At 36.7% G+C, this 20,559-nt stretch overlaps 1 protein-coding gene across 19 annotated transcripts in view; it reads right to left on the bottom strand.

Annotated features, from left to right (window-relative positions):
- HFM1 (helicase for meiosis 1) overlaps positions 1-20,131 on the bottom strand; it is a 125,123-nt gene extending 104,992 nt beyond the window's left edge. For 4 of the 19 annotated variants that reach the window (XM_032361669.1, XM_032361663.1, XM_032361671.1 and 1 more), the window contains exons 1-7: positions 19,754-19,931; positions 19,016-19,157; positions 16,856-16,950; positions 12,103-12,215; positions 10,576-10,888; positions 3,426-3,691; positions 2,949-2,996 (exon numbers count right to left, since the gene is read on the bottom strand). In XM_032361669.1, the coding sequence (XP_032217560.1) occupies positions 2,949-2,996; positions 3,426-3,691; positions 10,576-10,888; positions 12,103-12,215; positions 16,856-16,923 (808 nt within the window). In that variant the 5' untranslated portion in view covers positions 16,924-16,950; positions 19,016-19,157; positions 19,754-19,931. The other 15 variants (XM_032361680.1, XM_032361683.1, XM_032361670.1 and 12 more) reach the window with 14 other exon arrangements.
- Positions 20,132-20,559: the final 428 nt, after the last annotated feature.

Raw genomic sequence — 20,559 nt, 5'->3', positions numbered from 1 at the left:
ATTGTTTACATCTCTCCTTCTCAAGAAGGCCTACCCAAATTACTCTACTTAATTCTAATCTTGAGCCTTCAATTCCAACATCCCCAATTTCATCTTCTTTACTCTGCTCCACTTTTTCATTTTCCAAATTACTCACTGCCTTCTAACATACTATATGACTTATTTATACACTGTTAGAATTGTTCAGATCTGTCTTCTCCCCCACCCCCATCCCAAGAATGAATGTTAACCCCTCAAGGCAAGGATTCATTATCTGTTTTCTTAACTGACATATTCCAAATACCTAGAACAGTGCCTGGCTTACAGTAAGCACTCAATTAATATAGCTTTGAGTTTATTAAATCAAGCAGATAATATACAAATCTTCATTTTATTTTCACTTATACAGAGTATCAGAATATTTGTCAAAACAAAAGTGTAATTTTGAGTTTGTCAATCCATCAAGCTTTTGAAAGAATCTCATTTTTCCTTCAAAATATGTTTCTTCCGATAAAATATTTATTTGTAACAAGCCCACAAGTGGGCCATCATGCTGTTTTTTCTCTCATTAGATAGTTCCACATCAATTTACATTCACAAAAATGAATCTTTGATTCAGAGTATAGAATTAGTTTTCCAGCTCATGAGAAAACTGAACTACTAACATCATTTATCATTACTATAAATACTTGATATCAAATTTCTCCTTTTGTTCAACAAACTCTCAGCAGTGTCACTGCAATTATATGTTATAACAGGTAGGAAAATGTCTGCAGAATTGAAAATTATAGACTACTATAGCAAAATCAATCTGAGAAAACTTTTATTGTCCTAGGGATTCAAATATAGTAAAATATTATAAAAGAATTAGAAAATATGCTGTGTCCAAGTAATTCCAAAACTCTTAAATTATCATGAAAAGCACTTAGTCTTCCACTTTAAATACATACTTAGAAATAATAAAAAGTAGTTCTGTGATTTTGACCACAAATGAACTTTTTGAACAACAAATCAATGCAACAAGAGTACAGTATTTTTAACTAACAGAGACCTAAACAATAGATACATTTCAGCTGAGCTAATATAGCATTAATATCTTTAAAACACTTCATTGGGGTGCCTGGGTGGCTCGGTGGGTTAAAGCCTCTGCCTGCGGCTCCGGTCATGGTCTCGAGGTCTGGGGATCGAGCCCCGAGTTGGCCTCTCTGCTCAGCTACCCAGCAGGGAGCCTGCTTCCCTTCCTCTCTCTCTGCCTTCCTCTCTGCCTACTTGTGATCTCTGTCTGTCAAATGAATAAATAAAAAAATCTTTTTTTAAAAAAAAAAGATCTTTAAAACGCTTCAAAAGTTACTGTCATATTATCAAGTTGAACTAAGGGATAAGAAGACTTTCTCATCATACACATAATGAAACTAACTTTTACCTGTTTAAGACTAACAAATTTCCTATGTTCCAACCATATTTAGATCACCAGAGAGAAGAAAGCACAGCAGGATTGAGACACCATGCTGAACAGAAACACTAAAAGCTGACTATATCTGAAGTTATGATATATCATCCTTTATTGTTCTCTTCCCCCATTCTAACTTAGTTCAGTTATCTGCATTGCAGGAAAATTTTCATGATTGGTCAGGCAAATATGTTTTTTTAGAGATTTTATTTATTTGTCAGAGAGAGGGAGAACTGCAGGCAGAAACAGGCAAAGCAGGCAGAGAGAGAAAAGCAAATTCTCCACTGAGCAAGGAGCCCCATGCTGGACTCAATCCCAGGACCCTGGGATCATGACCCGAGCCAAAGACGGATGCCCAACCGACTGAGCCACCCAGGCATCCCAAGTCAGGAAAATATTTTCTAACAATACCTCAGAACGGACTCAGTCTCCTGAGTATCCTGGACTAGAATAATTCTCCCCTAGATTCCTCCAGCTCAGGAAGAATTCATTTACTGTTTTGCCAACTAGACAATAACTTTTGTGGAGTCTGGAGCCTTACCCAGCTTTGAGTCATTAATTCCATATTCCAAAAGCATGGTTTTGATGATATAACTTGACTTGCTCAAAATACTGCATGGTTTCTCCTCATTGTTCAAAAAATTAAAAAGCAAACAAAACCTCTTGACCTTGGTATCCAAGGCATTAAATAACCTGATCCTGGGATACCTTTCAATCATTATGTCCTATTACTCCTGTAATCATAGCTTTTATTCCGGCCAAACTGGAATGCTTGTTCTTTCTAACATATTCCACACTATTTTACCCTCATCTTGGCTCATGGCTACTCTTTTGTCAAAATAACTTCCTTTACCTGCCTTTCAGTATATTTGGAGATAGGAAGATAAACAAGGGATGGCCCTTCCCTTCAAGGAGTTCATAAGTCATAGGGATGGTCCCATAATAGTCACAGTCACTGGATTATAATAAAAAACAACAAGCACACTGTTATAGACATACATGAGATATCAAAAAAGCAAAGATGATGTTATCTCCAGAATATACGTATATACTCAAAATATTTATATTGGAAATGCCCAGAGATGTAAATTATACCATAGGTATAAACTGTAAATTTCATTCAAAAAATGCTAGATATGTAAAAAATATACCCAATCCACAGAATATCCCATTTTCATTTATTTCCTCTACCCATGTTTATCCCAATATACTATCCTTACCCAAAGTGTAGGAAATGATCTGTATCTAAGGAAACATGCTCAGAATGCAGGCAATAATACAAATCTCATTTCTATACTTATCTTGTCACAAACTCGTAACAAGCAGTTCACAAACCAGCACTAGCCTGCCACACTTTGAGCAGCACTGACTCTCTCACACACTGGGTCTCTTACATGGCCCAAAAGATGCACTTTCCCCTCGTTTTCTTTGTCAATAAAATAAACACCGACACAATAAAATAACATGCTTACAAATTATGATTTCAAATATAAAGCTGCTATAGTAAAATAAAGGATACGGATTTCTGTGACAGCCTTCAAGGAATCTATATCATTTTCTGTTACTCCTAAAAATAATTCTACATATTTATATAGGTATTTTTAATCTCTTCCATACAAACTGCCTCAATAAAACTAGTATAACTTTTTATTAAGAGCACAGTTAAATATTAGATCATAGTTTATTTCATTTTTTATTTTTTTAAGTAGGCTCCACACCTAACACAGGGCTTGAACTTATGACATTTACACCAAGAGTCATATGCTCTACCAACTGAGCCAGTCAGGCACCCTAGATCATAGTTTAAAAAAATGCAATAGATTGAGAAATGCAGAAACTGCATTTTTTATTATTTTTTGTACTTATTTTTATTTTTTCTTTTTTTCATTTTTGTATTCTTTACTTTTGTATTTATGTTTTTATATTCTTCCTTATGCTGAGAAATACAGACTAGTTTGTTCTATCATAAAACCAATTGAAAAAAGCAAGGAATTACCTTGAACTTCATGAGGCTGGGATGCAACTGCAAAAGTTGGTGTTTTGAATATCTCTTCCCGGATTGCAGAAGCAGAAAGAGTATTGCTTGCTGTAAACATGTTAATGTCTGAATATTGATGTTTCTGTTTACTACTGCTACATTTCCATGATTCCCCTTTGTTCATTTCTGTTGGGGCAACTTTCACTGAGCCAACAGGAGAGTCCAAGTTTGTACTGTCATTAGAGTTAACACCCTCATGTATATTATCAGATATTTTAAACAACCTAAAAAAGAAAAAAAAAAAGTTTGCCCTTGAACAGTTGCTTAGAAGAGGAAAAACTAGCATAAAATTGGTCCTTTGAAAAATGCCCATAGATTGTGGTTTATTCAAACATAAAATTTAAGCATTCCCCTAAAATACGACTTGACAAATTTACCACTGAATTATGTCTTTTCACTTTTAGAAGTGAAAACTCAAATCCATTTGTAGAAGCCAACCTCCAAGACCTGTTTCCTGCTAGTCGCATCCTTTTAAAATTAGGACTTTGAGTCAGGACAGAATTACATGACTGGTAGAGTACTGAGGAAGTACAAGTGCATGACTTCCAAGGGCAGGTCATAAAAGATACTGTCTCTTCTGCAGAGGCTCTTGGATCATTCACACTCAGAAGACCTATCCACTACATCTTAAGAATACAAAGGCAACTGGATGGAGAGGCCCATGTAGTCAGGTATTGTGGCTTCTTGTCAGGAACAGCATCAACTTCCCAAACATTATTCAATAATCACTTTAGTATAACACTAAGTAAGTATCACTGTCAAGAACACTTTGCAAAGAAGTATTTTCTTTGCAAAGTTCTAGAAAATAAAGGCCATCTTTACAATTGCAATTTATTATATCAAACTGATCAAAAGCCAACCCATCAAACTAATTTGTTCACCATAGCCCTAAGATACGAAGTGGCCATTAAAGTTCCTAATACAGGGATGCCTGGGTGGCGCAGTCATTTAAACATCCAACTCTTGATTTAGGCTCAGGTCATGATCTCAGGGTCCTCAGATTGAGCCCCATGTAGGGTATGGAGCTTGCTTAAAATTCTCTCTCTCTCTCCCTCTGCCCCTTCCAACCATGCTTGTGCACATATGGATATGTGTACTCTCATCCTCTCTATTTCAGAAAACAAATAAAATTTGAAAAGTAAATTTCCTAATGTAATATTTGTATCTTACAAAATAAGTATTAGGGATGACAGAAGATATCAGTCTTACAGAATTCTATAAGAAATGACATCCAAACAAGTATTGTGCAAATACAGAACACTTTCTAAATTATTTTTACTATTAATTTTTAATGACATGTTTCCATATAAGAAAGCAGGAGTCTTTAAAAACACTATAGAACAAGAAATACACTTGAAAACAAATTGTAGGGTTGTTCTATCCTTCAAAGCATCCTTCTATCAATGAAGATAGAAAATTCAAAAACAGATGATTAGCCTTGAATAATATAGTAGAATCTGATTATGAAATGGTATTGAGGATAAGAAAAACAACTTACGCCACAGGATGACTCCTTGCTATATGCAGTCATATCAGTTAAAAGCATGGACTTTGGAAACAGACAAACTGGGTTTAAATCCAGAGCTCCTCCACTTTCTAGCTGTGTGACTTAGAGTCTGAAATAAGTTTTGTGAACTATAAAAATATTATCCATGTGCTAGTTACCTAAATTCTCTGGAACTCAGATTCTTCCTAATTCCTCTAGAATTCACACTCCATAAACTCCCCTACATCCTTAACTTCTTCACTTATTGCTATAATTACTTCCTGGTCTTAACAAAAATATTGCATTACCCTAAAAAATTCTTGCTTCTTAAAAAACTTAAGTAGAAATTACTAATTTTTCCACACCAAATGTACTTGAGGATTGAGAGTCTGTGCCTTCTCCATCCAAAATCTGCATCATTATTCTTCTCTTCTTTTATAGAAGTATCTGTGCCAACTAGTTATAACACTTTGTAACCCTCCTCGTGGCATATATCATATAGCAACATCTGGTCACTTAAGAATCTTTTCCTATCAATTCCAAATTCTGCCACCATCTCCATTACTTCAACATTCATACAGATAAGCCATTCAAAATCCTCTCCTCTTCATTTCTTAGGCATTCATCTACAGTGGCTTTCTACTTCAAACAATTTCATTCACCTATTCTCTCATCTTAAACACTGTCATTATCCAGAACTGCTCCTCCTCTCATATCAATCATTCCAATATATCATTCTCTGACCACAGCTTCTTACTCTTTCAGCTTGTTTACACAAGCTACCAATGAAGTAAAAAAACAAATTTACTTTAATGAACCTCTTTAATTTTCCCCCAACTATCTTCCCTTCTCTTTTCTCATCTACCTTTAATGGACTTAGATCCCATGGCCTATCTTTTTGACCACTCTTTTACTAATATTCTAAACTCCCATTCCTCTTTATTCTTTTAACATCCTTATCTTGCAAAACCTCAATCCCAGGTGAATCTACCTACTTTTTAAAATAATTGCAGCAGGGCAGGGGAACACTACTGGAAAAAGAAGTTAGGGAGATGACACAACACTGAACAATAAAACTGAGAGTCATCATCGGCAAGACTGTAGATATAAGATCAATATACCAAAATCAATTGCTGATATTTAAACACTCGCAATGCACAATCTGAAAAAAAACCTTTTTAATTCCATTTATAAAAGCATCAAAAAGAGCAAAATACTCAGAAATAAACTTAATGAGTTTGACTTGCCCACTGAAAATCTCACAATATCATTGAAAGAGATTAAAGAAAATCTAAATAAATGGAAAGATAACTCATGTTCATAGACTAGAAGACTTAACATTATTAAGATGGCAATACTCTTCAAGTTGATCTATAGATTCAATACCATCCCCATCAAAATCCCAGCTTGCAGAAATTTACTAATGTATCACAACATTCATCTGAAAATGCAAAGAACCCAGAGAAGTTTTTAAAAAATCTTGAAAAAAGGAATAAAGTTGGAGGACTCACACATCCCAATTTAAAACTTTACAACAAAGCTACAGTAATCAAGACAGTGTGGGATATGTATTCATGCAAATATTGGTCAGTGGGATAGAACTGAGAGCCCAGAAATAAGCCTTTATTTAGTAGATAGTTTCCTAGTTAGTATAATAGGAAATATACATTTGGTCTTTGTTCCCAGTACCTAGCACAGAGCTCCTAAAACCCTTGGAATTTTCTGTGGGACAGTAGTGATAAAAAGCATCTTTGTTATTCATGACAAACCCCTTCCAATCATACCTGAGTTTACGCTAATGAAGTGACTCTTGTAGGACCCCTAGATAGCTTCAGGATGGGGGTTAACGGTCAGAGAAAAATAAACCCTAATTAGAGAAGGCTAAACTTTTAGCCTCATCTGTGATACCCAAGGAAGAAAGAGGAATGGAGATTGAGTTCTATCACCAATGGCCAATGATTTATCAATCATGCACACCTAATAAAACTTCCATGAAGGAAAAACCCATATATGACAGGGGGTTCAGAAAGCTTCAGAGGTGAACAGGGGCACCTGGGTGGCTCAGTCAGTTGAGCATTGGACTTTTAATTTCAGCTCAGGTCATTATCTCAGGATTCTGGGATCAAGCTTCATGTCAGGCTCTGCACTCAGGATGGAGTCTGCTTGTCCTTTTCCCTCTGCTCCTCCCCCTGCTCATGCACTCTCTCTCTCCCTCTAAAATAAATCAATATATAAGATCCTTAAAAAAAAAAATTACAGACCTAAATGTAAGAGCTAAAACTATAAAAATCTTATAAGAAAATGCAGTAGTAAATCTTTATACAACCTTGAATTAAGCAATGATTTCTTGGCTATGACACCAAAAGCCCAGGCAACAAAAGAAAAATTAGATAAACTGGACCTCATCAAAATTTAAAACTGCTGAGGACATTATCAAAAAGTGAAAAACAACACAGAGAATGGGAGAAATATTAGCAAGTCATACAGCTGATAAGAGACTTTTATCCAGAATATATAAAGAACTCTTACAACTCAACAATAAAAAGACAGAAACCCCAATTAAAAATGAAGGATTTGAACAGATATTACTCCAAAGGTAATACACAACTAGCCAATAATCACATGAAAAGATGCCCAATCTCATAGGTCATTAGGGAAATGCTAATCAGTGAGATGCCACTTCAAACCCACTGGGATGGCTACAACAAAAAAGATGAATAATAACAACTACTGACAAGGACAGAGAAATTGGAACCCTCACATATTGCTTGTAGGATTATGAAGTGGTACAGTTATTTTGGAAAATAATCTGGCAATTTCTCAAAAAAGTTAAGTATATAGTTACCATATGAGCCAGCAATTCCAATTCTAGGCATAAATCCAGAAGAATTACAAAAATATATTCACACAAAAACTTGTACATGAATGTTCACAGCAACATTAATAATAGTCAAAAAGTGGAAATAACTCAAATGTCCAACAATCGATAATGGAAAAAATGCTGCACTGTCCACTGAATGGAGTATTATTTGACCATAAAACATAAAGTATTGATACACAATGTAATATGGATAAACCTTGAGAACCTTATGCTAAGTGAAAAAAGACAGGAGTCGGAAAGGGAAGTAATCAATAATGAATACAGTTTCTTTGGGGAGATGAAAATATTTTAAAATTAGATAGTAGTGATGATTACACAACTGTGAATATTCTAAAAACCCATGAATGTACATTTCAGAAGAGTGAATTTTATATGAGTTATATCTCCCTTTTTTAAGATTTTATTTATTTATTTGTTTGAGAGAGTAAGGGCAAGCAGGGGGAGGAGTAAAGGGGGAAGGAGAGAATTTCAAGCAACCCATGCTGAGCAAGGAGCCCCAGGCAGGGCTCAATCTCAAGACCCTGAAATCATGACCTGGGGCAAAACCAAGAATTGGCACTTAACCAACTGAGCCACCTAGGCACCCTGAGTAGTATCTTAATAGAACTGTTACAAAAAAATTCATAGACATCAACCTCAATTGGGCCCTTTAGAGTGTTCAACAAAGTGCTCGCTTCGGCCGCACATATACTAAATTTAGAGTGTCCAACAAGCCTACCATTATTCTAATTGGATTGCTTTCCCATTATTAATAATCTCTAACTCTCTTCTCTCTCTTTTTTTTTTTTTTAAAGATTTTATTTATTTATTTGACAGAGATCACAGGTAGGTAGAGAGGCTGGCAGAAAGAGAGAGAGAGAGAGAGAGAAGCAGGCTCCCTGCCGAGCAGAGAGCCCAACGTGGGACTCAATCCCAGAATCCTGAGATCATGACCTGAGCCGAAGGCAGTGGCTTAACCCACTGAGGCACCCAGGCGCCCCTCTTCCACTCTTCTCATACTTGTTCAATATTCCCACTTTTTCCCCTCAAACTCCACAAACGACTCACCTCTTACATCACAGAGAAAACAAAACCTATCAGTTAGATCTCTTCTGAATCTTTAAACCCATACATCCAATTCCCTATCTGGACAATTTATAGGTACTCAAACTCAACATGTCCAAATCTGTACTCATCACCTTCCCCCAAACCTGTTCTTCCTTTACAGTTTTCCACATCATGAAAGGACACTACCATCCTTCATCATTCTGGTTCAAGTCAGAAAACCATGAATCAGATGTCATATCTAATAATCATTTAGGTCCTATGGGATTTTTATCTCTTAAATCACTCTGAACTCTCTCATTTCTGCTACCACGGTCTACATCAGTCTCCCATTCTCTCTCACCTAGATTAATAAAAACCTTCTAAGTGACCTTTCACAACGTATTTTAGTTCCTTCTAATTCATCATACTGATTGCCAAAATACACTTTAAATTTTTTAAAAAATCCAATTTTACTCCTCTACTTAAAATGTAGAATCTTAGAATTCTAGCTCTCAAACTTTATTGTGCGTAACAATCATCTAGAAAAATTGTTAAAAATGACAATTCCTGGGTCCCCTCCCCTCCTTTATATAGACTGTGATTCAACAGGCCTAAGGTAGGACTCAGGAACCCAAATTTCTAATAAGTACTTCAGATGATTCTGATATGGTGGGTGCACAGGCCACAGCCTAAGAAATAGTGCCTTAAGAAAAAGCACAAAGTTTATGGCAGCCTACATGATTCTGAATCACTCGACCTCTCCAAACCTTACCTCTCCACATTCTCTCTGATTTTACACAAAAGGAAATTTTCTAAGAATAGGCCAAGCTCTGTGCTACTTTAGGTCTTTTGCACTTATTATTCTTTCTGCCTAGAGTACTCTCCTTCATTTGCCCTTAGTTTAATTCTATTCCTCCTTAAGGTTAAATTTTTGTTTTTGAATTTTTTAAGATGTTATTTATTTATTTGAGAGATAGAGAGAAAGTACAAGAGGTTGGAAGTTCAGAGGGAGAAGTAGACTCCCCGCTGAGCAGGGAGCCTGATGCAGAATGTGATCCTGGGACTCTGGGATCATGACCTGAGCCAAAGGCAGATGCTTAACCGACTGAGCCACCCAGGTACCCCAAAGTTAAGTTTAAATACCACTTCTTCAAGAAAGCCCTCCCTGATGCTCCAGAACAGATTAGGACCCCATGTGATATGCTGTAACAGTAATTCTCAAAGGAAAGTTGAGACTCTTTCAGAGAGTATGTAGGATCAAAACAATTTTCATAATATCAGTAAAGCACTGTTTGCTTTTTAAATTTTTTGAGTTTTCATTTCTAATATGGTTAAATATTGATAGACATAACCAATATATACAAAAACTGTTGAGAATCCTCAGTAATTTTTAAGTGTAAAGGGTCCTTACGGTAAAAAGTTTGAAAAATTTTGAGACCCTTTGCTCTAACTATATACTTCATAAAAATAATTGTTGTATTATAAAGTACTTAATCAATTATTTTAAATTATTTGTCCTTTCCCCATTAAGTTGAAGCTCTCTGAAGACAAGAACCTATGACTAGAATCCCAGAGTTAACAGAGCATCTCATATACAGTAAACCCTATTTGTTGATTTTTTTCTCATTTAGATTCTATCATACTTCATACATTTGGACATACCATAAATGTTCAACTTTATCACTGAATATTCTGTAATTAATTTAATTAATTACCTTTTTCGGAAGGCTGACATGCTCTCTCCTTTACCTTCTGCAAAATTAAATAATTTTGTATTATCTGGAACACTTTTCTCAGGTATTATTTCAGTGCTACCGTGATTTTTGTATTTCTGATAAATACCATATGTCAGCTTGCCAGGAACATGTGATAAGTCATCGTTACCTGCTCCTCCTAAATTCAGATCACCTGCTTCATATTTATTTAAGGAAAAGGCAAACTGGAATTTTTGTGTTGGTGAAATATAATTTGTGTTTTCATTAGTTATCTTTAAATTTGATGGTAACATTTTTGGCTTCTCTTCCTGACCTACAAAAATGGAATACATTAATTAATATATGTTCTCCATGAAGATAAATTCTCAAAATGACCATGAAAAAATTTAACAAAAATTTTCAAACAGCTTACAAGGTAGACATGAAAGTTATTCATACAACATCAAGATAATCTATAACACCAAATACGGTTTTGAACTATAAGTGATTGGTACTGTTATTGTATACTATATGACTGAAGGACACTCAAATTAAGATTTACTGAAATTTGAAATTTATAAAAAAACCTACATTATAAAATAGGTTTAATTTCTGACTCACAGAAATAACCATTATTATACCTTTTAAGTATTTTACCAACTACAAATGATATAATTATACAATTAGGAGGATTTGAATATTTACATTACCGATTTACACATAGAAATATAATGACCAATCATATACAATACTGGATTTGATTCAGTATTAAATACATGATGCAATGTTTTTAACTTTGTAGTATTGCTTCTAAAATCAAGATAAAGGAATGCTTTTATCAGGGTGAAAAAATTTTAAAGGTTTCTTTACAGAGATTTTACAGGCATCTTGAAAGGTTGGGAGGAATTTGTTAGGGCTTAAATTTGTTTTACCATCTATGTATATATATAGTATATATATGCCTGTGTATACTATGTATTATTTGGTATATATGAGAATATAAATGAAATGCATATTTTCATGTATAAAATATACACAACTTACAAAGGTTAATAAGGTAACATATATGAATTACCACCAAATTTGAAAAATCAAAAATTTTATCAACAATATCACATAAGATCACATATACTATTTGAATATGCTTGTCTTTAACTTTATAAAAATGTTACCAAACTATATAAAATACTCTGCATCTTCTTTTTTTTCAAGAATGTGGTTTTCTAAGTCAGAAGATCCTACCTTTAGTAAAAGGCAAGACAAAAACTAAATGGCAATGACAACTTTAATAATAAGAGGAAACAAATTCATGCAATAATACATGTTTGTGATAGTGTACTATATATATACAATATGTATATGTACGTATATGTATGTATGGAGAAGAAAGATGTTTTTGATTTTAAGATTTGGTGAGCACTATTTTGAATAAAGTATCATTTTATTTCATTAAAATAAAGGAATTAACACTTTAATGTGTTACTAGATTTTTTTACACTGACATGAGCTGCACAGGTTTAACTTCATAACAAGTATGTGATAGTTTACCTAACGGTTTATGACTTCCTATTTCCTCCTCCAATGCCTGAGTATCTGGAATTTCTGAAATCAATGGAGCAGGTGGGAGAAACCAATCCAATGATTCTTCATTGTCTGGATGGCTATATAAAATATAAAAGTATGAATATATATGTTAATAAAGTTATATCAGAAGCTATTAATTAAACATTACTCAATTACAGACTCTTAGATAAACAACCTATAAATTAATTTTCTATGGTGACTTTGATGTATCTTTATACACAGCAGTGTTCTCAATCTTTTTTCCCTTGTGTGTCATACGATTAATGACACTGCTATGTGAGATGTGCTACCTAAATAATGGCTATAACTCCATCTTTTTTCCTCTAATTCAACAGCTTGTGACAAGAATCTTAAATCTGTTCTAATATAAAAAAAAAGTAGTTAATCATTCTGAAATATCAGCATCTTTACCATCAGAATTAACAAAATACTTATGACACACCTCACAATAGATCATGGGTCATCAGTGTGTAAATGACACCACCACTGGTATTCTCTATTCTCTAGAGTATTCCTAAAATATTATTACAAGTTAATGTCCTAATCAAAATACCCTGGATCCAGAACCACCTACAAACCACAGAAAATCCAAGAAACCAGTTGAAAATGATAATCACTTTGTAAACTTAAAGTAGTTTTTAAGAATTTTGCCACCCTGTTGGCACTGTGAACTGTCTCTCCTTATCTTTCAGCTGTGATCCTATTAACATATAAATTTTTAATGTTTCCTTTTCAATAAAAGTTGATTTGTCCTTCATTAGAGCAAAAAAGTAAGTACTGGTTGACAGGAAATAAATCTGAGAAGAGCACCACATACATACACTGTCTATGACAAGTAGCAAGGATTTTTTTAAATGATTTTATTTATTTGAGAGAGAGAATAAGAGAGGGAGAGAGAGAGCATGAGGCGGGGCAGCGTTAAAGGGAGGAGGAGACTCCCCACTGAGCAGGAAACCCCATGCAGGACTCTATCCTGGGACTCCAGGATCATGACCTGAGCCAACGTCGCTTAACCAACTAAGCCAACCAGGCTCCCCCAAGTGGCAAGGATTTTATGATATTTTTAAATCTTTTTTATTTAGGACTTTAAACTCTGGAAAGTGAGAGACCCAGTCTTTTACACCACTGCCTTTGTAGCTCCTAACACATAGCTCCCACAGCTATGTTTTCCAAATCAAAAAATCTACAACACATTATCTGACAATGTCTGACAGACTGTCTGATAAAAGACCAAAGCATTTGAAATTTAGGACTGTCAGAGGGTCCCCAAGAGCACCCCCAGAGCCAATGATTCCCTGGGCTGATTCAAATTCAACATATAGTCCTATTTGTGACTATGAGGCAAAGTCCAGGGGAAACCAGGCACAAGCCTCCAAAGATCCTCTCCCAGTACAGCAGCACAGGACATCTTTAATTCCCTCAGCAACAAGCTGTACCAGCATGCGTGAAGTATTGCTAATGAGGGAGCTCATTAGAGACTCCATGCCCAGTGTTTTTACTGAGGACTAATCATGTGGGCATCCCCTGTCTAGTACATACCTAAATTCTGGATTCCCAGAAGAAAAGCAGATAGTCAAAATAAACCTATCTGTATAAACAGTTTAGGCAGTGAGCCATTCCTATCAGTTAATGGTGGAAACTTTCTTAAAGCTTTCACTCTAGCCAAGGGCCATTCGTACAACCAGGGCCTTTCAAGGACAGTGGTTTAGGCTTGATGTATTAATTCTTTTCTATACAGAGACTATTTCAGAAAATCTAAGAGAGATATAAAAAGCACACATCTCGGGCGCCTGAGTGGCTCAGTGGGTTAAGCCTCTGCCTTCAGCTCAGGTCATGATCTCAGGGTCCTGGGATTGAGCCCCACGTTGGACTCTCTGCTCAGAAGGGAGCCTGCATCCCCCCTCTCTCTCTGCCTGTCTCTCTACTTGTGATCTCTGTCAAATAAATAAAATCTTAAAAAAAAAAAAAAGCACACATATAATTCTACTATACAGCATCCCCGTAAAAATCAAATCTCCCTTATGACTTCCCTATTTTCCAGAGGCATCATCTTTCTCAGTCATCCAGAATTCAAATTATAGCAAAATCTTATACCTATATATCCAGACATATACCAGGTCTTACTGCATCTTCTTTATAATGCTTCTTGAATTCATTTCCTTGTATTTCCACTGTCACTATTTCAATCAAAGCTCTAATCAATTTGTTTAAGAACAATCATGTCTTAACTGGCCTCACTGCCTCTGGCTTTCTCTAACATATTTTACACACTCCTATCACATTGATTTAGAATTGTTTTCATCATAATTATATTCCATTCAAAATACTTCAGTGGCTTCCAAACAATATCAAATGTCCAAATGGCCTTAGGCTATCCTAGAGTTTTAACTCTCCTACTCTACTTATCTTATAGTCCAGCCCAAAGTGAACTACTTGCATACCAAATAGATAACATATTCTGCACCTCCTCATCTTTTCTCAAAAATATTTCTTTTACTCTGACTGCCACTGTACATGACCCTATCCTGTATCTATCTATATAAGTTCCATTGTTTCATTCCTTCATTAATCTATTCAACAATTATTTACTGAGAACTACTTTCCAGGAAATATTCTAGACACTAGAGCTTACGTTCATCAAAATCAAGCTTAGATCCTTCCCTCTTCTGGGTGCCTGGGTGGCTTGGTTGGTTGAGCGACTGCCTTCAGCTCAGGTCATGATCCTAGAGTCCTGAGATGGAGTCCTGCATCAGGCTTCCTACTCAGCAGGGAGTCTGGTTCTTCCTCTGACCTTCCCACGCTTATGCTTGCTCTTATTCTCTCTCTCTCTCTCTCGAATAAATATAATCTTTTTTAAAAAGTTTAAAATGTTTCCCTCTTCTTAAGTACTATTTGAACCAATAATATTTATTACAGTCCTATTGTATTATATGTCTGTGTGTAGATAATATATATATTGCATATTATATATAGATAATAGAAAGATCGAGAATAGATCAGTCTGATACCCTCCCCAAATCATAAAAACATAAAGGTTTGTTTCTAGTTCCATTCACATCAATACTACTTAGCACAGTGCTTTACATAATGAGATATGTCATCAATAAATGTTTGTTGATTCAGTTCCAGGCTTTTAACACATGGTCACGTCCCACCGCAATCTATCCTCAGTTTACTTTTCTAACTTTATGTCCCATTGTTTCTCCTTTATGAATCTCCTATTCCACGAAACTTCTCTATACATTATCACCTAAAAATACTGCAAATTGTCCCACCTCCATTATTTCTTGCTGTTAAACTCTGCCTTCAAATGGCCTCTTCTCTCTGCTTATTAGAATTATCAAATCCTTCAAAGTCTCCTGAAGTCTCTCCCCATTACCATAAAGCCTAACCTTATCAGTCTGTACCAGTCTCCCTCCGAATCTGAAATTTCATTGCATGAATGTATGCTTATCATTTCCTTCACATCTTTTTTTGACTCTGTATTGTTAGAAAGGCAACCATAAGTTGCAATTTGCCCAGACCAGTCCTGATTAACACATGTTGTACAAACTGGATGCACTCTTTTACTCTCAAAGTATCCAAGTCTGGATGATGAATTACAGAGTTATGTTACTTATTAATGACCTTTCCATATGTGTTCTTAATCTCCTCAAATAGATTTTAAGTTCTTTTGAAGTAAAAATCTGTTTCATCCTTCTTATATCCTTTTCTGCATTCAATCAATATTTGAAATAATACTTGAATGAATGAAAAAATTAATGAAACAATAAATACTTTACTCAATGCTTCCTTTCTTTTTTTTTTCTTTTTTTTTTTTTAAAGATTTTATTTATTTACTTGAGAGAGAGACAGTGAGAGAGAGCATGAACGAGGAGAAGGTCAGAGAGAGAAGCAGACTCCCCATGGAGCTGGGAGCCCGATGCGGGACTCGATCCCGGGACTCCAGGATCATGACCTGAGCCGAAGGCAGTCGTCCAACCAACTGAGCCACCCAGGCGTCCCTCAATGCTTCCTTTCTTTAAAAAAGGATAATATAGGGTCGCCTGCTGGCTTAGTCAGTGGAACATGCAACTCCTAATCCTGGGCTTGTGAGTTCAAGCTCCACACTGGGTGTAGAAATCATTTAAAATAAAATCTTAAAAAAAAGAAAAAAGATAATACAATAGAATACATAGAAAACTTAGAATTGAGAAAAATTTACATGTGAAAATCCATAAAAAAATTTACATTATGAAAATCCATAAATCCATAGTATTTAACAGACTATTCTCTGCTCTTATTTCCTCTAGCACCATATCTTTATTTCCACCCCTACTTCCTGCCTACAATGAATCTGCCCATCACACTAGGCCTTTGGCACACTGCCCATTCTGTTTCCAAAAGGTGACATCACTCCTGTCCATTGCTACTGTTTGACCATTACTTCAAGTTTTTACCTTGGACAAAAATAATCTGAACAAACCAGAAATGCAAATACATGAAAGCCAAACAGGCAAGTGTCTACTCTATTTTTTAAGTTATAACATTTAACATGTTAAAATTCAGATACTCCCTTATATCTGAACTCCATGTTTACCAGTTATATACCTGAAAAATCATTTTGTCGACCCCTCATTTTTTATTTGTATATGTCTAGTGAGAAAATTAAAACTCCTTAAAAATCAAAAATCTCTAAAACAATATACTATATTATCATTCTTTAAGGCAGACTTACTTTTTAGCTTCACCTGGTTTTTCAAAAAACAAAGTATCCAAGGAAAACGAGTCATTTGATTTCAGCATTGTTAAAGACTGGATTGTGTCATAAATCTACAAAAATGTAGAAAAAGTAGTTTATATTTTATTCATAAACCCGTAGAAAAATATTTCTGGATACATAAACTATAATCATTAATTTCCTAGAATAATCACAGACTCTCTTTCCAGCTGCATCTTCTGCAGCTTCCTTCAAAGTGCCTCAATATTCAAATACATTATTCTCTATTCTCCACTACTTCTCCAATTCATGCATATTCACATCTGTACCCCTCTCCTCATACTGCACCAATGCTTAGAATGTGTTTTTCTTCCATTTCTTCTCTACCTGGCAGATCCCTACACATCCTTCATGTATAGGTCAAATGTCGTTTTTTCTTCAAAGGCTTCTCTGAGTTTGTCCTGTTCTCCAAGGCAGAATTAATCACTCCTTTTGGGTTCTGAATACTTTGTCCATACCATTATTTTTGATTTAGGATAATGCATTTTGTAGTGAATGTGTGTGCCTCTAACAATATGCCAGATACATATACAGAGGTTTGCTTCAAAATAAATGGGGAAAGGTAAGGGGCAATGATAAAACAAGATTGGCAATGAGTTGATAATTGCTAAAGCTATATAATAGGTCATGGAGTTCATTATAACATTCTGTCAATTTTGTATATATGTTTGAACTTTTCCAAAATAAAAAAATTTTCAAGCTTAACATATATACGTATGTTTACATTCATATTACATAATATGTACATAGAAATGCTTACATTCCTTTTTAAAAAGCCAATTTTTACATTCAGAGATGGTATCTAAATATAAAGGATAAAAACATTTAGCATTGGCCACATGCGACTAGAATAAAATTCTAGGGCTGAACAAAGCCTCAACTTTGATAGGAGACTAAAGAACCATTTCTACAAACACATACATTGTTCCATTCACATTGCCATTCTTTCCCCTGCATATCAATACCACATCCCAATTTTTTTTCTCAATTCTGTAACGTGATAGAAAATTCTATATGACAAAACATGAAATAGATGCACTAATCATAAAACATAAGTCACATTTCTATTTACTCTGTGATAGTTAATACACTGCATATCTTTCCTTAGGATAGAAACTAAAATCAAAGAAACTATATGAGTGCCATCTTGTGGAGAAATCCATACTATCAGGTCAGATCATGCCCCTTCAATTTTGAATCCTCCCTAAGGTGGGGATGAGATACATGTAGGAATATGTGACACCCCTTGACAAAATACTACTGGTAAGAGGGCTAGATCTGTGTATATCAAGACTGTTCTTAGTTATCCAGAACCTTGTGGGATTTTTCATTGTTCTAGTCATTGGAGTTTTTCTCCCTTCTATCTGTTTAGCTTAATTGTCCTCTTTTTTTTTTTAATTTATTAATCACTTAGTCACCAAGAAAAGAAATAGTGAAGTTGAAACATATTAGCAATTGTTCTAAAACAATTGACTATATTAACAATAGAAACCCAAGATAATAGGGAGGGAAACAGAAGGGAGTCATTCAAAAATAAGCTAAAGGAGTCCTTAACATCTTTAAGTAAACAATTTCAGAACTTGAAAATAATTACCTGATAAAGTATAAATGGACGTGCTAATCACGTTGCTATACTATGCAGACAGGAACAAATAGGGGCTCCTGGGTGGCTCAGTAGGCTAAGCCTCTGATCCTTGATTTGGACCCATGATCTCAGGGTCCTTAGATGGAGAGTGGTGCTCTGCACTCAGCAAGGAGTCTGCTCCAGATTCTCTCTCCCTCTGCCCCTCTCCCATCCCTCCTGGTTCAAGGGCAGAGGCTCCCTTTCAAAATAAATAAATCTTTTTTTTTTTTTTTAAGTAACAAAATGTTCCCTTTCTCATCTCAGGATAACGATATAATTTAAAGCAACAAAAAAAGTTTTCAAAATTAAAACCCACTGGACTAGTTTTATATATGGCTTTGCTACCTCAGAATTTACTAGAAAACTGTGTGACTACCTAATTTCTTGTCTGTTGAGATAGCGTGCTCTTTATCTAATTATCTTAGTGACAATTTAGCATTTTCTTATCTTCTATAATGCTTACTATATAAATTTTTCTGATCTACTAGTCATTCCTTGCGACTTGTACTCTCAGAAAGAAACTTTTTTTTAAGTGCCGAAATTCAGATATAAAATACTGATTTGAAATCGGTAGTGAGTGGAAGCCGAGACCCACAGTCACTCGAAAAACCAATCACGACAAAGATCGCAAGGAACCTGACAAGGTAAGAGAATAAACAAGAAAACAAATTACCCTGGTCTCCGAGCCTCGGCCAGGGAGGAGTCCCTACCCGTCGGGGAGGGAAGTGGGGGATGGGCATCTCCATCACCCGCCCCGGAGTACCCCGCGGGTCTGCCGGGAACGACTCAGCACCTCCCCCCGCCCCAATTCCTGGGGAACACCCTAATTCCAAGCAAACCCGGCCCATACCCCCAGACGCCAGGGAGAAGCCGTCAGGACCCGCGTGTGGCCCGCGCCCCGAGGGCTGGAGCCGGTCGCTCCCCACCCCCCACCCCGACGTCTCCTTCCCACCGCTGGAAAACAAGGTGGCTACAGTACACACGCACGCCGCACCTGCAGCCGCTCAGGGGGCAAGACACACCTAGACACAAACACTGTGGGTCCGGGAACAACCAAAACAAAAGCCGAGTCAGGCCAGCTCCTTCAGCTCCGCACACGCGCGGTCCTCCCGCCAGCCCCACCCGCTCGAGCGGCCGCCCCGCCCCGAGCGCCTCAGGCCTCGCCGGGTTCCTGACAGGAACGCGGCGAGGACCCGCGCGGCACGGGCCGGGGCGGGCTGTCCTCAACTCACCGCGCCCGCCAGCCCCCAGAGAGCGGCTCCGTGCCTAAGGTCGGCCGCTGCCGGGACGATCGCCTGTTCCCACCTCCCCGCGGGATCCCGCGTCTGCGGTCCCAACTTTCCCCCGGGAGACGTCCGGCCCGGCCCAGCTCCTCACCCCGCAGCGGGACTCTCAGTTCTCGGAGCCGAGCGCCTATTCACCCGCCCCTTCGAGGCCCCCCAGCCTGGCTAAATGAGCTCCAAGCAATGGATCAGCGGGGGTCTCCGACTTCTCCCTTCCCGCTTCACCTTTTTCCTCCAAAAGTAGTTAATTAGGCTTGAATATATTGCTCTCCCAGTATACAGTGGCCTCTTCTCATTAAATAAGGCCCTTAAGGCTTCCCCCAGCACCTGGTAACTCCTGTGCTACTTGCCCTCTCTATGAATTTGCCTATTCCAGGTAACTCCCGTAAGTGGAATCATACAGTATTTGTCCTGTGTCTGGCTTATTTTATTCCGCATGGCTTCAGAGTTCATCATTTGTAGCATGTATCTGAATTTCATTCTTTTTTAAACTTGAATATTCCATTGTGTGCATGTACTACATTTTGTTTACCCATTCGCCTGTGGATAGACCTTTGTGTAGTTTCCACCTTTTGGCTATTGTGTTAAAACACTGGGGTACAGATATCTGTTTGAGTCCCCGCAGTTCTTTAGATATATACCTAGGAGTGCAGTTGCTGAGTCTATGGTAATTCCAAGTTACACCTTTTGAAAAACCACCAGACAGATTTTCCACAGCTGCTGTATCACTCCCACTAGCAATGCAAGAGGGCCCA

The sequence above is a fragment of the Mustela erminea genome, chromosome 10, assembly GCF_009829155.1.
Source record: "Mustela erminea isolate mMusErm1 chromosome 10, mMusErm1.Pri, whole genome shotgun sequence".
NCBI lineage: Eukaryota > Metazoa > Chordata > Mammalia > Carnivora > Mustelidae > Mustela > Mustela erminea.
The sequence above is the reverse complement of the archived record's forward strand: the minus strand, read 5'-3'. Positions and strand labels throughout refer to the sequence as shown.